The sequence below is a fragment of the Macaca mulatta genome, chromosome 13, assembly GCF_049350105.2.
Source record: "Macaca mulatta isolate MMU2019108-1 chromosome 13, T2T-MMU8v2.0, whole genome shotgun sequence".
Classification (NCBI taxonomy): domain Eukaryota; kingdom Metazoa; phylum Chordata; class Mammalia; order Primates; family Cercopithecidae; genus Macaca; species Macaca mulatta.
The window spans coordinates 82,222,526-82,237,511 of record NC_133418.1 but is presented as its reverse complement, the minus strand read 5'-3'; the positions used below and the strand labels follow the sequence as shown (position 1 = coordinate 82,237,511).

General features: G+C 42.8%; 1 protein-coding gene across 8 annotated transcripts in view; it reads left to right on the top strand.

The window, feature by feature from the left end:
• MTA3 (metastasis associated 1 family member 3) overlaps positions 1 to 14,986 on the top strand; it is a 187,273-nt gene that overhangs the window by 27,516 nt on the left and 144,771 nt on the right. For all 8 annotated transcript variants that reach the window (XM_028831591.2, XM_028831590.2, XM_015112218.3 and 5 more), the window contains 1 exon segment: positions 11,470 to 11,596. In XM_028831591.2, coding sequence (XP_028687424.1) covers positions 11,470 to 11,596 — 127 coding nt within the window.

The window sequence follows — 14,986 nt, the reverse complement described above, 5'->3', positions numbered from 1 at the left end:
TAATAATGATTTAACAATAATAGTAGGAGCTAATAGTAGGAGCTAATAATACCAGACACTTACTCTAAATGCTTTTACATGTAAGTCCATTTTACTCTACATGTAAGTGAAGTCCATCTTACATTATATATGTCTTCATCCAAGTTTCTGAAAGCATCTGTCTGTGATTCATTCTGCCCATTTTTTGAAATCTTAATACTTCCAAGAGAAATACTAAAGAGAGGAGGGAAAAGAACAGAACAATAAAAGGTCATCCTGACATTTGAAAAACTTTTTCTTGTTTCTAATTTTGTACTTCAGTCCAAATTTTATTAGGAATAAAGCTAAACATAGTTGATTTTTAAGATGTGTGTTGTATTTTTTAATAACATTTTACATTTTGAGAACATAGCCCATGGCTTTTTGTTTCTTAGTCTATGAAGTGTGTAGGCACATAGACCTCAGTCAGCCTGCTACTCTCCTTTTGCAGCCACGGCCCAACCAAGATACTGAGTCCTTACTCTGCCCTTGGGCACACTTGGTCCTTTCTAGCCAGCTGTTACCCCTTGATTGGAGTTGGCATAAAATCTATTTTTTTATCACAGCATTAAAGTAATCAACTTTCATTTAAAAGGACATTTTTCTCTTGCTATTTTATAGAGTTTTTATTTTTGTAAGTGACACTTTGTAATTGGCAATTATGGCAAGTTTGTGTCGCATTAACCAGATTATTATCAACTGTAAATATTACAAAGGTTTATTATTTGACAAGTTAATTATGTTTTATGATATACCTTTTCTTATTGATCTGGTCTTCTGAATGTTAATGGTTTATATTTTTTGTAAACAAAGCAAGTACTATATTACTACTTTAAAATTGATGTCACATTGCTTATTGATCATTAAATGAGGCAATCCAGCAATTAGATGTTCTTAAGCTTTTTAGAAAGCCTTTGTGTTTGCTTTACTTCTGTAATTGTGTGTCTTAATTTGTGGTCTGGAAGAATATAGGCTCACGTATATTTTCGTGTGACTAGTTGATTGAAAATCCTAATTTTTTTTTTTTTTTTTTTTTTTTTTTTGCTGTCTGTGGACTTATAGAATGAAAATCATTTTTATAGTTGAAGTAGCTAATCTAAAATTTTCCACAAGTTATCTTTTTTTTTTTGGAGACAGAGTCTTGCTTTGTTGCCCAGACTGGAGTGCAGTGGTGTGATCTTGCCTCACTGTAACCTCTGCCTCCCGGGTTCAAGCAATTCTCCTCCCTCAGCCTCCTGAGTAGCTGGGACAACAGGCGCACGCCACATTACCTGGCAAATTATTTTTTTTGTATTTTAGTAGAGACGGGGTTTCACCTTGTTGCCCAGGCTGGTTTAGAACTCCTGTGCTCAGGCAATCCACCCGCCTCGGCCTCCCAAAGAATTGGGATTACAAGCGTCAGCCACCACACCCGGCCATCTTTTTAAAAAATTACTATTATTATTTTTTATAGAAATGGGGTCTCACCGTGTTGCCCAGGCTGGTCTCAAAGTCTGGTTTCACATGATCCTGCTGCCTAAGCCTCCCAAGGTGTTGGGATTACACTGCACCTGGCCGACAAGTTATCCTTTTTTTTTTTTTTGAGACAGAGTCTTGCTCTGTTGGCCAGGCTGGAGTGCAGTGGCATGATCTTGGCTCACTGCAATCCCTGCCTCTTCGGTTCAAGCGATTCTCCTGCCTCAGCCTCCTGAGTTACTGGGATTACAGGCGTGCACTACCACGCCTGGCTAATTTTTGTATTTTTAGTAGAGATGGGTTTTACCATGTTGGCCAGGCTGGTCTCCGCCCACCTTAGCCTCCCAAAGTGCTGGGATTACAGGCGTGAGCCACCTCACCCGGCTGTTACTTTTTTTTTTTTTTTTTTTGAGATGGGATCTTGCTCTGTTACTCAGGCTGGAGTGCAGTGGCACCATCTCAGCTTACTGCAACCTCTGTCTCCCAGGCTCAACTGATCCTCCTGCTTCAGCCTCCTGAGTAGCTGGGACTACAGTTGCGTGCCATCGTGTCTGGTTAATTTTTGTATCCTTTTGTAGAGACAGGGTTTTGCCATGTTGCCCAGGCTGGTCTTGAACTCCTGGGGTGAAGCGATCTGCCCACTTTAGCCTCCCAAAGTGTTAGGATTACAGGCATGAACTACTGTGGCTGGCCAAGTTATCTTTTTTAAAAAATATATTTTTATTGAAGTATAGTGTACATGCACTGAATTCCGGATCTTTTTGCTACACTTCTATTTCTTTCTTTCTTTTTTTTTTTTGAGACGGAGTCTTGCTCTCTTGCCCAGGCTGGAGTGCAGTGGCGTGATCTTGGCTCACTGCAACCCCCACCTTCCTCCAGGTTCAAGCGATTCTCCTGCCTTAGCCTCCTGAGTAGCTGCGACTATTGCCACCACACCTGGCTAATTTTTTGTATTTTTATTAGAGACAGGGTTTCAGTGTGTTAGAATGGTCTCCATCTCCTGACCTCGTGATCCACCCGCCTTCACCTCCCAAAGTGCTGGGATTACAGGCATGAGCCACCACACCCGGCCTCCACTACTTCTATTTCTAACTAGTGCTTTTAACTTAATATATTGCCTCTATATTTAGGTAGTCCCAAGTATTTTTCATTTAGCATTCCAAATCACAGAATTTTAGACCTGTGAGGACCTTATATGTAATCTGTTTAAACCCTCTCTCTTTTTTGGTTGAGTCCTTGGTTAGGTCTAAGGTCACCTAACTGGATTAGTATCCTGTCCTCTAAATGATTCTTTTGTATGTTTTGTTTATCTACTTAACATTTATTTTGGATAAGATAAATATTATACTGCATTTTGTTATATGTTTGTATAATTTGGCATTATGGGGCAGATAAATTAACCTTGTTGAGACTTCATCTTTACAAGGGACTCATTAATACTTTCTACCTTATTACCCTTCCTGTGTTGAGGGTTTTTGTAGTGATTAAATGAGTAACAGCCCATACAGATCATAAGATACGCAGAAAACAGTAGCTTTGACTGGGCCCCCTGGAGGACTTTCACATTAACACAGAAGTCTTGACATACAAGGGAAGTGGGTGCCACTGGAGGCTTCTCTAGAGTTGTGCTAGTGGCATCCATTTTCAGTTGTCCCTTGCAGCCAGGAAGTTGGAAAATGGTCACCTGAAGCCTCAGTTCACTCTGCCCCTTTTCTTGATACCTAGGAATGTGGAGACTGGTCGTGGCTGCTCTCCTTTTCAACTTCGTTTGCTAGTAGTGACAACTCAGGGCTCAGGACCGTGGCTGATGTCCCATATCCTTTCAGTGCACCTCATGCCAGTTCCTTTCTGCAAGTTTTTCCTGAGCCAGTGTTGCATCGTGTCCATGTTTGTAAGACTTCTGTGAGTCTTCAAAGCCGCACACATATTTTCATATTATGGGGATTTGTGAGTCTTTCTAGCAACATTATAAAAATAGTTGACTAGGCCGGGCGCGGTGGCTCAAGCCTGTAATCCCAGCACTTTGGGAGGCCGAGACGGGCGGATCACGAGGTCAGGAGATCGAGACCATCCTGGCTAACCCGGTGAAACCCCGTCTCTAGTAAAAAAAAATACAAAAAAATAGCCGGGCGAGGTGGCGAGCGTCTGTAGTCCCAGCTACTCGGGAGGCTGAGGCAGGAGAATGGCGTAAACCCGGGAGGCGGAGCTTGCAGTGAGCTGAGATCCGGCCACTGCACTCCAGGCTGGGCGACAGAGCGAGACTCCGCCTCAAAAAAAAAAAAAAAAAAAAAAAAAGTTGACTAGCCAAACTTGCTTTACATTTAAGAGTAGCGGTAATTCATGTGGGTGAAACTGCAGCTCCTGACAGGAATTAATTTCACCGTGCTAGAAAATTATTCAAGGTTAAGATGTTGTAAAGGTATCCCTAAAGATAACAAAATAAAAGATTTTATTTCCTGTTTTTGCTTAATTCTTTTTGTCATTAAGGTGTAATATGGTTGACTCATTTGGTGAGTTTTTGTAGCTTAAGGAGTTTCATTTCTTCTTTTGTTTAGGTGGTTTTCAGACTACTGTGTTGTCTATACAGTTACGGAAATGTTTTCCATTTCAAGACTTTTTAAAAAACTTGTTTATGGTTGTCTGTCTTTTCATATAAACAACTGTAAATGGGGAAGGGCAACAGGATTATAAGAAATTTGTTAGTGAAGGGCTCCCAGAATGAAATGTACTATAGCAGATGGTTGCAGGAAGTGAAGTTATAATCCTTTACCCTCCAGCTGATTCTTGTTTCCATTTTGTCCATGGTAGACTATAAATTTTCTGACTTTTGGTTTCCAAACTGGTTAAAGGTTTGAAAAAGGTTACATCCTATAGTATATATGGCCCATGTTTCTTTTCATTAACTAATTATTATTTTTTTTGCATCCCCTTTCCCATTCAGGCCCGTGTTTGTTTTGTTTTGAGACCGAGTCTTGCTCTGTCGCCCAGGCTGGAGTGCAGTGGTGTGATCTTGGCTCACTGCCACATCTGTCTCCCGGGTTCAAGTAATTCTCCTGCCTCAGCCTCCCGAGTAGCTGGGGCTACAGGCGTGCGCCACCATTCCTGGCTAATTTTTGTATTTTTTTTTTTTTTTCAGAGACGGAGTCTCGCTCTGCCGCCCAGGCTGGAGTGCAGTGGCCAGATCTCAGCTCATTGCAAGCTCCGCCTCCCGGGTTCACGCCATTCTCCTGCCTCAGCCTCCCGAGTAGTTGGGACTACAGGCGCCCGCCACCGCGCCTGGCTAGTTTTCTGTATTTTTAAGTAGAGACGGGGTTTCACCGTGTTAGCCAGGATGGTCTCGATCTCCTGACCTCGTGATCCGCCCGTCTCGGCCTCCCAAAGTGCTGGGATTACAGGCTTGAGCCACCGCGCCCGGCCTAATTTTTGTATTTTTAGTAGAGATCGGGTTTTACCATGTTGGCCGGGTGGTCTCGAACTCCTGACCTCAGGTGATCTGCCTGCCTCGGCCTCCCAAAGTGCTAGGATTACAGCGTGAGCCACTGTGCCTGGCCAAAACTTTGTTGAATACATCAATGAAATCGGAGAGAATTTATATCTTAACAATATAAAGTATTGTCTACGAACACAGTGTATCTGTTAATGGTTCATTCAGTGTATAACTCAGTGATTCATTTCATTTCTCTTTTTTTTTTTTTTTGAAACAGTCTTGCTGTGTTGTCCAGGCAGGAGTGCAATGGTGTGATCTTGGCTCACTGCAACGTCTGCCTCCTGGGTTCAAGCGATTCTCCTGCCTCAGTCTCCTAGTAGCTGGGATTACAGGGACGTGCCACCACGCCTGGCTAATTTTTGTATTTTTGATAGAGATGGGGTTGCGCCATATTGACCAGGCTGGTCTCACTCCTGACCTCAAGTGATCCATTTGCCTCAGCCTCCCAAAGTGCTGGGATTACAGACGTGAGCCACTGTGATCAGCTCAATGATTCATTTCTTTTACAACTTTTATTTGCTGAGTAGGGTTTGTCTCTGGATTTTTTTTTTTTTTTGAGATTGAGTCATGCTCTGTCGCTTAGGCTTGAGGTTAGTAGCACAATCTTGGCTCACTGAAACCTCCGCCTCCCGGCTTCAGGTGTTTCTTCTGCCTCAGCCTCCCGAGTAGCTGGGATTACAGGCACACGCCACCACACCCGGCTAATTTTTGTATTTTTAGTGGAGATGGGGTTTCACTATGTTGTCCAGGATGGTCTCCATCTCTTGACCTCATGATCCACCTGCCTTGGCCTCCCAAAGTGCTGGGATTAAGGTGTGAGTCACTGTGCCCGACCCATTTTTTGTTCTTATAAATCAACTTGAACTTTGTTCTGGGATGCATTTAAGTTACTTAGAAACAGCCTGATGTTTGGTTGTCGCATCTATGATTTGTTGAGTGTGGAGCAGTACCCAGCCTGGGGCTTAATTATTCCCTCTTGCAGAGGCAAGACTGTTCTGTGTAGTCTACCCAATACACCATGAACTGTAAGTTTTTCCAGCGTGACTGTTTGTAAATTAATACTGCCCACAACACTGTGTAAACACTGAGCACTGTCTTGTCTGTTTTGTTGTTGTTATTGTTCTGAGGCAGGGTCTCTATCAATTGATCCTCTCGCTGGTGCGTGCCACCACACGACTAACTTTCTAAGTTTTGTTTAGAGACGAGGTGTTACTATATTGCTTGGGTCAGTTTTGAACTTCCAGGTTCGAAGGATTCTCCCACCTTGGCCTCCTGAGTAGCTGGGACTATAGGTGCATGCCACCAAGCCCACGTAATTTTTTTTTGAAACAGAGTCTCGCAGTGTTGCCCAGGCTGGAGTGCAGTGTTGCAATCTCAGCTCACTGCAACTTCCACCTCTCAGGTTCAAGTAATTCTCCTGCATCAGCCTCTGGAGTAGCTAGGATTTCAGGTGTGCACCACCACTGCCAGCTATTTTTGTCCGACCCCATGGAGGCTTGCTCTGTTGCCCAGGCTGGAGTGCAGTGGCACGATCTTGGCTCACTGCAACCTCCACCTCCCGGGTTCAAGCAATTCTCCCACCTCAGCCTCCTGAGTAGCTGAGATTACAGCCACCTGCCACCTTGCCCAGCTAATTTTTATATTTTTGGTAGAGATGGGGTCTTGCCATGTTGGCCAGGCTGGTCTCGAACTCCTGACCTCAGGTGATCCACCCACCTCGCCCCCCCAAAGTGTTGGGATTACAGGTGTGAGCCACTGTGCCCAGTCCTAATTTTTGTATCTTTTTGTAGAGATGGGGTTTCGTCCTGTTGTCTAGGCTGGTCTGGATCTCTTGGGCTCAAGCTGTCCGCCTGCCTCGGCCTCCCAAAGTGCTGGGATTACAGGCGTGAGCCACTGTACCCAGCCTTAGTTGTTGTTTTCCTATTACTGAACATTTGGCTTATTTCCAGTTTTTGGCTGCTGCAAATAAAGCTGCTATGAACATTCATGTATAGGTCTTTTGGTGTACTTAAGCTCTCATTTCTCTTGGGTAATTACCTAGGAGAAACATCGTTGGTTCATGTGGGGGAAGAAACTTGTCACAGAAATTTTACTTGAGTAGATTTTGCCGAACAGATTCCCAAAGTGGTTGGACCGATTTTTCACTTCCTCTGTTAATGTATGAGAACTCCAGTTGGTCTGTGTTCTTTCAGTCTTTTAAATTTTAGCTATTATGGTACCTTAAGTTTAATGCTTCATTTGGGTAGTATGAAGGCTAGGGTGATCAACTGTCCTCATTTGCTGGGGACTGAGGGGTTCTCTAAATGAGGGACTTTGAGCCTTAAAACCGGGAGACACTCCCTAATGAGGTTTTTAGGTGAGTTAGCAGGATGTGAAGGGAAAAGCAGTAAATTCCCACAGTCAAACCAAGCCCAAGTACAGATACCTAGGCTATCCTTATCCAGAGATGTGTTCTCTAATTACCAAAGACAGGGGCCCGGCCATCCACTCCCTTTCCCTTCTGGTGTCCGTGCAAACTGATTTCTTTGGAGAAGCCTCTGCTGGCTCATCAAGCTACGTGAATTTCCTCCGTCGTGCTTCCAGAGTATGCCGCATAATTTTATGGTACTCACTACATCTAAAGGTATATATTCTTGCCTGGAATCCGGGGTGGACTGTAATTCAGGGTAGGACTTTTATGTCTTCCTCATAGATAGCCCCAGAACATGTTGGTCGGCACATCAATAAATTTCCTTTTTTTTTTTTTTTGGCTGGAGGTAGGGTGGAAGGGAGGACACAGATCCTTGTTGAAACATGTGGCAAGGCAGATTGTTAGATGTATAAGCCATGAAAGTTTAGTTTTTACCCTAATGGTGGTTGGTTGGAAGTTATTGAGGCCTTTTTATCAAAACTGGAGAAATATAAATTGTGTTTTAGGAAGCTGCTTGCTGGGGTGTTAATGAATTAGAGGATGGATGGTGCTCTGTTGCTGCTAGATAACTTGGTTCTGATTCTTTGTTTTAAAATTAATAGCAAGTGAAAAATAGTACAGTGGCATGTTGAGACCATATAAAATTCCAGATGGACTTGGAATTTATTATAGTATTGGGCAGCTTTTGCCAGATGCAGTGTTCTTTGAATAAATGTAAAGCAGAAATAGCTTAAATTTCTGATGGGATCCTGATTTGCTATCGAATAACTTATGAGTCCTTGTATCTCAACACTGTGAAAATAAAATTTCTGTGATAAATTTCTTAATAAAGTAAAAAACTCTTCCTTAGCCAGTTTTTGGTTTTCATTTAATATATACTTTTAGGTAAGATTTCTTTTGCATTTAGCTCAGCAGTTCCTAAAATCCTTTCCAGGGCGTCTTTGAGGTCAGCACAATTTTCTTTTTTTCTTTTTTTTTTGAAACAGAGTTTCACTCTTGTCGCCCAGGCTGGAGTGCAATGGCATGATCTTGGCTTACTGCAGCCTCTGTCTCCTGGGTTCAAGCAATTCTCCTGCCTCAGCCTCCAGAGTAGCTGAGATTACAGGCACCTGCCACTACGCCCAGCTAATATTTTGTACTTTTAGTAGAGACGGGGTTTCACCATGTTGGCCAGGCTGGTCTCAAACTCCTGACCTCAGGTGATCTGCCCTTCTCGGCCTCCCAAAGTGCTGGGATTACAGGCATGAGCGAGCCACTGCGCCCGGCCTCAAGTGTGACTCTTAAGTTTAGTCTCTCTTCCACTTTGTGTTAAATCTTGAAAGAAGAATTTTGAAAAGCACTAGAATGAAATGTGAAAAATAAAGCCCCTTTTACAGTAACTTGTTGTTTATGTTGTGCTGTGTTTTATGCTGTAACTTTTTGAGTCTATCCTTGCAGCTGCTGAAGTTAGTGTTGCTTGATAATTCTTACTTGGTCTGCTCTGAATGTTTCTTGAGGTTCACTTTTACCCCACAAGTAAAATAGGGTGGATACAAAGATAAGTGACCTGTCATTGTTCTCAAGGGATGCAGTGAAATCAGATAACTGTAGAGTAGAGCAAGGCCTATTGTGAAGTACCTTAAGCATATATGGGTGCTGCTTTGTAGCAAAGAGGAGTCTGCCCCTGGAGATGAGCGAGAGTCTCATGGATCAGACTCTGGCTCAGAGGCATTGTTCAACCTTATTTATTTATTTATTTCGAGATAGAGTCTTGCTGTATTGCCCAGGCTGGAGTGCAATGGTGCGATCTCGGCTCAGCACCCTCCGCCTCCTGGGCTCAAGTGATCCTCTTACATCAGTCTCTAAGTAGCTGGGACCACGGGCTTGGCTACTTTTTGTATTTTTTGTAGAGACGTTGCCCAGGTTGGTCTTGAACTCCTGTGCTCAAGCGATCCGCTTGCCTTAGCCTCCCAAAGTGCTGGGATTGCAGGCATAAGCCATCATACCTGGCCCGTCCAACTTTAAATTTATCTTCTGAATTCTCTTTACTCTTCATCCACACTAATAGTCGATTTATCTCACGCTAAGGTTTACAGATTACTTGAGCTCAGGAGTTCGAGATCAGCCTGGGCAACATGGTGAAACCCTGTCTCTACTAAAAATACAAAAATTAGCCAGGTGTGTTGGCACATGCCTGTAATCCCAGCTACTCAGAAGGCTGAGGCAGGAGAATCACTTGAACCCAGGAGATGGAGGTTGCAGTGAGCCGAGATTGTGCCACTGCACTCCAGCCTGGGTGACAGAGCGAGACTCCATCTAAAAAATAATTATACAAATACATAAATGAAATTTAAAATTTAACTGGTAAATTTTAAAAAGTGGTTTTCATTAGTGATCTACATGAGAGATGCCATTGTGGTGATTTTTGTCTTTGGTTAGGTTGGATTTCAGTGATTTTGGTCCTTTTTACGGTGAACCAAGGGATCATATAAGAATGTAAGATTGGCCGGGCGCGGTGGCTCAAGCCTGTAATCCCAGCACTTTGGGAGGCCGAGACGGGCGGATCATGAGGTCAGGAGATGGAGACCATCCTGGCTAACACGGTGAAACCCCGTCTCTACTAAAAAATACAAAAAACGAGCCGGGCGAAGTGGCGGGTGCCTGTAGTCCCAGCTACTCGGGAGGCTGAGGCAGGAGAGTGGCGTGAACCCGAGAGAAGGAGCTTGCAGTGAGCTGAGATCCGGCCACTGCACTCCAGCCTGGGGGACAGAGCAAGACTCCGTCTCAAAAAAAAAAAAAAAAAAAAGAATGTAAGATTTACTGTTACTGTTGCAGAGCTGGTTGCTGTTTTAGCTCTGTAGGGTGTGCATTAGAATTCAGTTAGCTGTGTCTTATACAACAACAATTTGTCAAATCCTAATTAGGTAAAGAGTATAATTTTGTATGTGATATTTTCTAGTGCTAATAGTGCCAATGCAGCAGTAACTTTATTGATCTTCACTGGTGAAATGTTATTAGACCTGCAAGTAAATGGCCCTTTTAGTGCTATATTTCTCTGAGTAGTTCATTAAAAAGAACATCCAAAGAATTTTAAATTGCTTTATTCTTGCTTTGAGCTAGGTGAGTCTTTTTCTAAGTTACTGTTTAAGGTTCATTTTCAATTCAGTTTTAAAAGTTTGAAAGTAGAAAAGATCTGATACTCCATTCATTACCCTCATGCTATTCATAAAGAACTGCTTCAGCAAGGGCATTATATTTGATAAAGTCCCTTCTGTGAGGCTGGGCGTGGTGGCTTATGCCTGTAATCCTGGCACTTTGAGAGGCCAAAGTGAGCAGATTACTTGAGCCCAGAAGTTCAAGACCAACATGGTGTAACCGCGTCTCTACTAAAAATACATAAAATTAGCCAGGTGTGGTGATGTATGCCTGTAATCGCAGCTACTCTTGAGGCTAAGGCATAAGAATTGCTTGAACCTGTGTGGTGGAGGTTGCAGTGAGCTGAGATTATACCACTGCCCTCCAGCCTGGGCGACAGAGCAAACTCTATCTCCAAAAAAAAAGTGAATTAATTTTTAAATTGATATGTAATACTTGTGTATATTTTTGGGATACCATCTGCCATTTTTAAGTTGGAGTTTTTGTTCCTTTGAGGCCCTGATAATTTTATGGTTATAGTTGAACTGACAAGATAAATGTTTAATTATTATTATTATTTTTTGAGACGGAATCTTGCTCTTTCACCCAGGCTTGTGTGTAGTGGTACAATCTTGGCTGCAACCTCCACCCCCTGGGTTCAAGCAATTCTGCTTCAGCTTCCCGAGCAGCTGGGATTACAGGCGCCCGCCATCATGCCCGGCTAATTTTTGTATTTTTAGTAGAGATGGGGTTTTGCCTTGTTGGCCAGGCTGGTCTCGAACTCCTGACCTCAGGTGATCCATCCGCCTCAGCTTCCCAAACTGCTTAGGATTACAAGCGTGAGCCACTGCACCCAGCAAATGTTTAAATTTAAAATTGATTAGTTTGAAGAAAATACTGAATGAAATGTTGATTTGATCTGTTTCAATATCCAAACAGATAATGTGCTTTGTACTAATAAATTCTTTGAATTTTATTTGTGTAGAAGAAATTGAGGAAGAATCTGAAACAACAGTTGAGGCTGACTTGACTGATAAGCAGAAACATCAGTTGAAACATAGGGAACTCTTTTTGTCACGCCAGTATGAATCTCTGCCCGCAACACATATCAGGTAAGAACTTTTTAGGAACTAAAGTACTCAGTACTACAGTGACCAAAAAACAAAAGACTTATTTGAAGCGTTTTCCAGACTCTTCTCAGGATCTTGCTTAAACTACTTTGCTAAAGGCTTCATAATGAAATTTTAGGTTGGAAATTTATAATGTATATTAGCATATTAAAGCCCCACAAAAGTTCTCCAGTAAAGTAACCATTTTAACTTTGTTTTAATACAGACTTTCCTGGCCAGGTGCAGTGGCTCACGCCTGTAATCCCAGCACTTTGGGAGGCCGAGGCGGATGTATATCATTTGAGGTTAGGAATTCGAGACCAGCCTGGCCAACACGGTGAAACCCCATCTCTACTAAAAATACAAAAAATTAGCTGGGTGTGGTGGTACGTGCCTGTAATCCCAGCTACTCAGGAGGCTGAAGCAGGAGAATTGCTTGAATCTAGGAAGCAGAGGTTGCTGTGTGCTGACATCGTGCCACTGCACTCCAGCCTGGACGACAGAGTGATGCTCTGTCTTTAAAAACAAACAACAACAACAACAAAAGGCCTTTCCTGATTGATTTGAGTATCTTTTCAGAACGGTACAGAAGAGCGTCCAGCAGACATCATTTTGGGAAATGCTGGTCTGCCAGGTTCTAAGAAAATTATATAGCCATTAGAAGCCAAAGGTTAGAACCTAAAGTCTGCTTCCCAGGCAGTTGACTCTTGACCTTATAGGATGTATGGCTTTTTGTTTTCTTTTGAGAATCACTGGGATGAAAACTTTATATTCTTTATTATTCCTTAATAACACCTGATGTATACATTGATAGCATACAAATGTGAAGAAAATAGGTGACTGATTTGGGCAATATCTCTGGTTCTCTAACATGGACCACCCTTCCGTTAATTAAATTCTTCTTCTACTGCAGAAAAAACAAAAAGTGAAAAAACCCAGCCCCTTGTTTGTTGTTTTGGCAATTGTTGAGGAAAAATGGTGGTTTTCTATGATCTACTGGTGGTGATTAAATTTAAGATATTGTTGAGCTGTTTTTCATTGTCATCTATAATCAGTGCATCTTAGAGGTATCACAAAATGTTTGAGCTCAAAAGATTCTGACCCTCGATCAGGAAAGCTTCAGGAGGAATTGCTACTTACTCAGCCTTCCAGAGGGTGTGAGGCACAAATAGAGGGCACAGGTGAGCATAGGGTGTATGAAAGCAACAGCATGTGACCAGGGTGAGGATGTGTGAGCAAGTGTGGTGTTTCACTCTCTTAGGTTAAAGAAATGCCTTCAACTTTTGTTCATAATCTGTATTTCTATTTCTTTTATCCAGCTCTGCTGGTCATAGTGGTCCTAAAAAAACTATATACATAGAAATAAAATGCAGTATTTCTTTTTTTTTCTTTTCTTTTTTTTTGAGACGAGTCTTGCTGTCCCGCCCAGGCTGGAGTGCAGTGATACGATCTCAGCTCACTGCAACCTCTGCCTCCTGGGTTCACGCCATTCTTCTGCCTCAGCCTCCTGAGTAGCTGGGAGTACAGGTGCCCACCACCACGCCTGGCTAATTTTTTTTTTTGTATTTTTAGTAGAGACAGGGTTTCACCATGTTTGCCCGGATGGTCTCGATCTCCTGACCTTGTGACCTGTCCGCCTCAGCCTCCCAAAGTGCTGGAATTACAGGCGTGAGCCACCATGCCCAGCCAAAATGCATTATTTCAATAATTGCTTTTTCCTCTTTATCCCCCAATATTGTGATTGAATCTGAGTCTGTCTTTTTGGGTTCAGACAGGTTTGTAGACTTTTTTTTTTTTTTTTTTTGAGGCGGAGTCTTGTTCTGTCGCCAGGCTGGAATGCAGTGGCGTGATCTTGGCTCACTGCAACCTCCACCTTCTGGGTTCAAGCAGTTCTCCTGCCTCAGCCTCCCAGATAGCTGGGATTACAGGCACATGCCACCATGCCCAGCTAATTTTTTGTATTTTTTTTTTAGTAGAGACAGGGTTTCACCATGTTGTCCAGGCTGGTCTCGAACTCCTGACCTCGTTATCCACCCACCTAGGCCTTCCAAAGTGCTGGGATTACAGGCGTGAGCCACCGTGCTCAGCTGAGGTTTGTAGACTTTCTAAAGCTCTGGTACTTACACATACATATACATGTACACACACACCCACACACACCAATTCCTGGTACCTTTGTGCACAACTCCTTTTTTATAGAAATGAACCCAGAGATCTTCTATGGCAGGAAGTGTGTGATAAAGATATAGAATTTATTTTTCTCCAGATCTTTTCAGAAATAACATGAGCCACTCACTCACCCACATCGAAAACCTCATATCATTGTTTTTATTTGGTTTTGTTTGTTTTTGTTTTCTACATTGAGATGCAGTCTTTGGGAGGCCTAGGTGGGAGGAGGATTGCATGATGCTGGGAGTTTGAGCCCAGCCTGGTCAATAGAGCAAGACCTTGTCTCTACCAAAAATATAAAAATTAGCCAAGTATGGTGGTGTGTGCCTGTGGTCCCAGCTAATTGGGAGGCTGAGGTGGGAGGATTGCTTAAGCCCAGGAGTTTGAGGCTGCTGTGAGCCACAGTTATACCACCGCACCCTAGCCTGGGGGACAGAGTGAGACCCAATGTGAAATAAATAATAAATAGGTGAGATAGATAAATAGTAGATAGATAGAGAGATACAGAGCTGGCTGTGTTGCCCAGGCTGGTCATGAGCTCCAGCAATCCTCTTGCCTCAGTCTCCTGAATGGCTGGGACTACAAGTGCATTCTGCTATGGCCTGCTATTTAGGATTTTTGTTAGGGGGCACTATGGTTAGATTTGCTAGGGTTAGTATATTCTGTACGACTTAAGTCATTTGCTGGAAAAGACAGTTAGGCCAGGTAATAATGGGAATAGTCTTTTTATCGACCAATAATGCTTTTTCAAGAAATAAAAATAGTAGGTGAATAATTTTTGTTCAAAGAGATGGAACATAAAAACATATTTTGAGATTTTCTTAAGGTTGTGTGTAACTAATGATGCTAAAGAGCCATATGCGCTTTTTATTGATTGACTGATTGTGCAGGACCTGCTTTGTTGCCTAGGCTGGAGTGTAGTGGCATGATCATAGCTCACTGCAGCCTTGAACTCCTGGGCTCAAGTGATCCTCCCACCTCAGCCTCCTGAGTAGCTGAGACTACAGGCATGTGCTACCATGCCTGGCTAATTTTTTATATTTTTTGTAGAGATGGTGTCTTGCCGTGGTGACCAGACTGGTCTTGAACTCTTGACCTAAAGTGATCTGCCTCCCAAAGTGCTGGGATTACAGGTGTGAGTCACGAGCATGGCCTCCATTTATTTAATTGGAAGACACTAGAATATAAAGATTAATTTTAAGTTTAAGAAGTTATGTGGGGCTG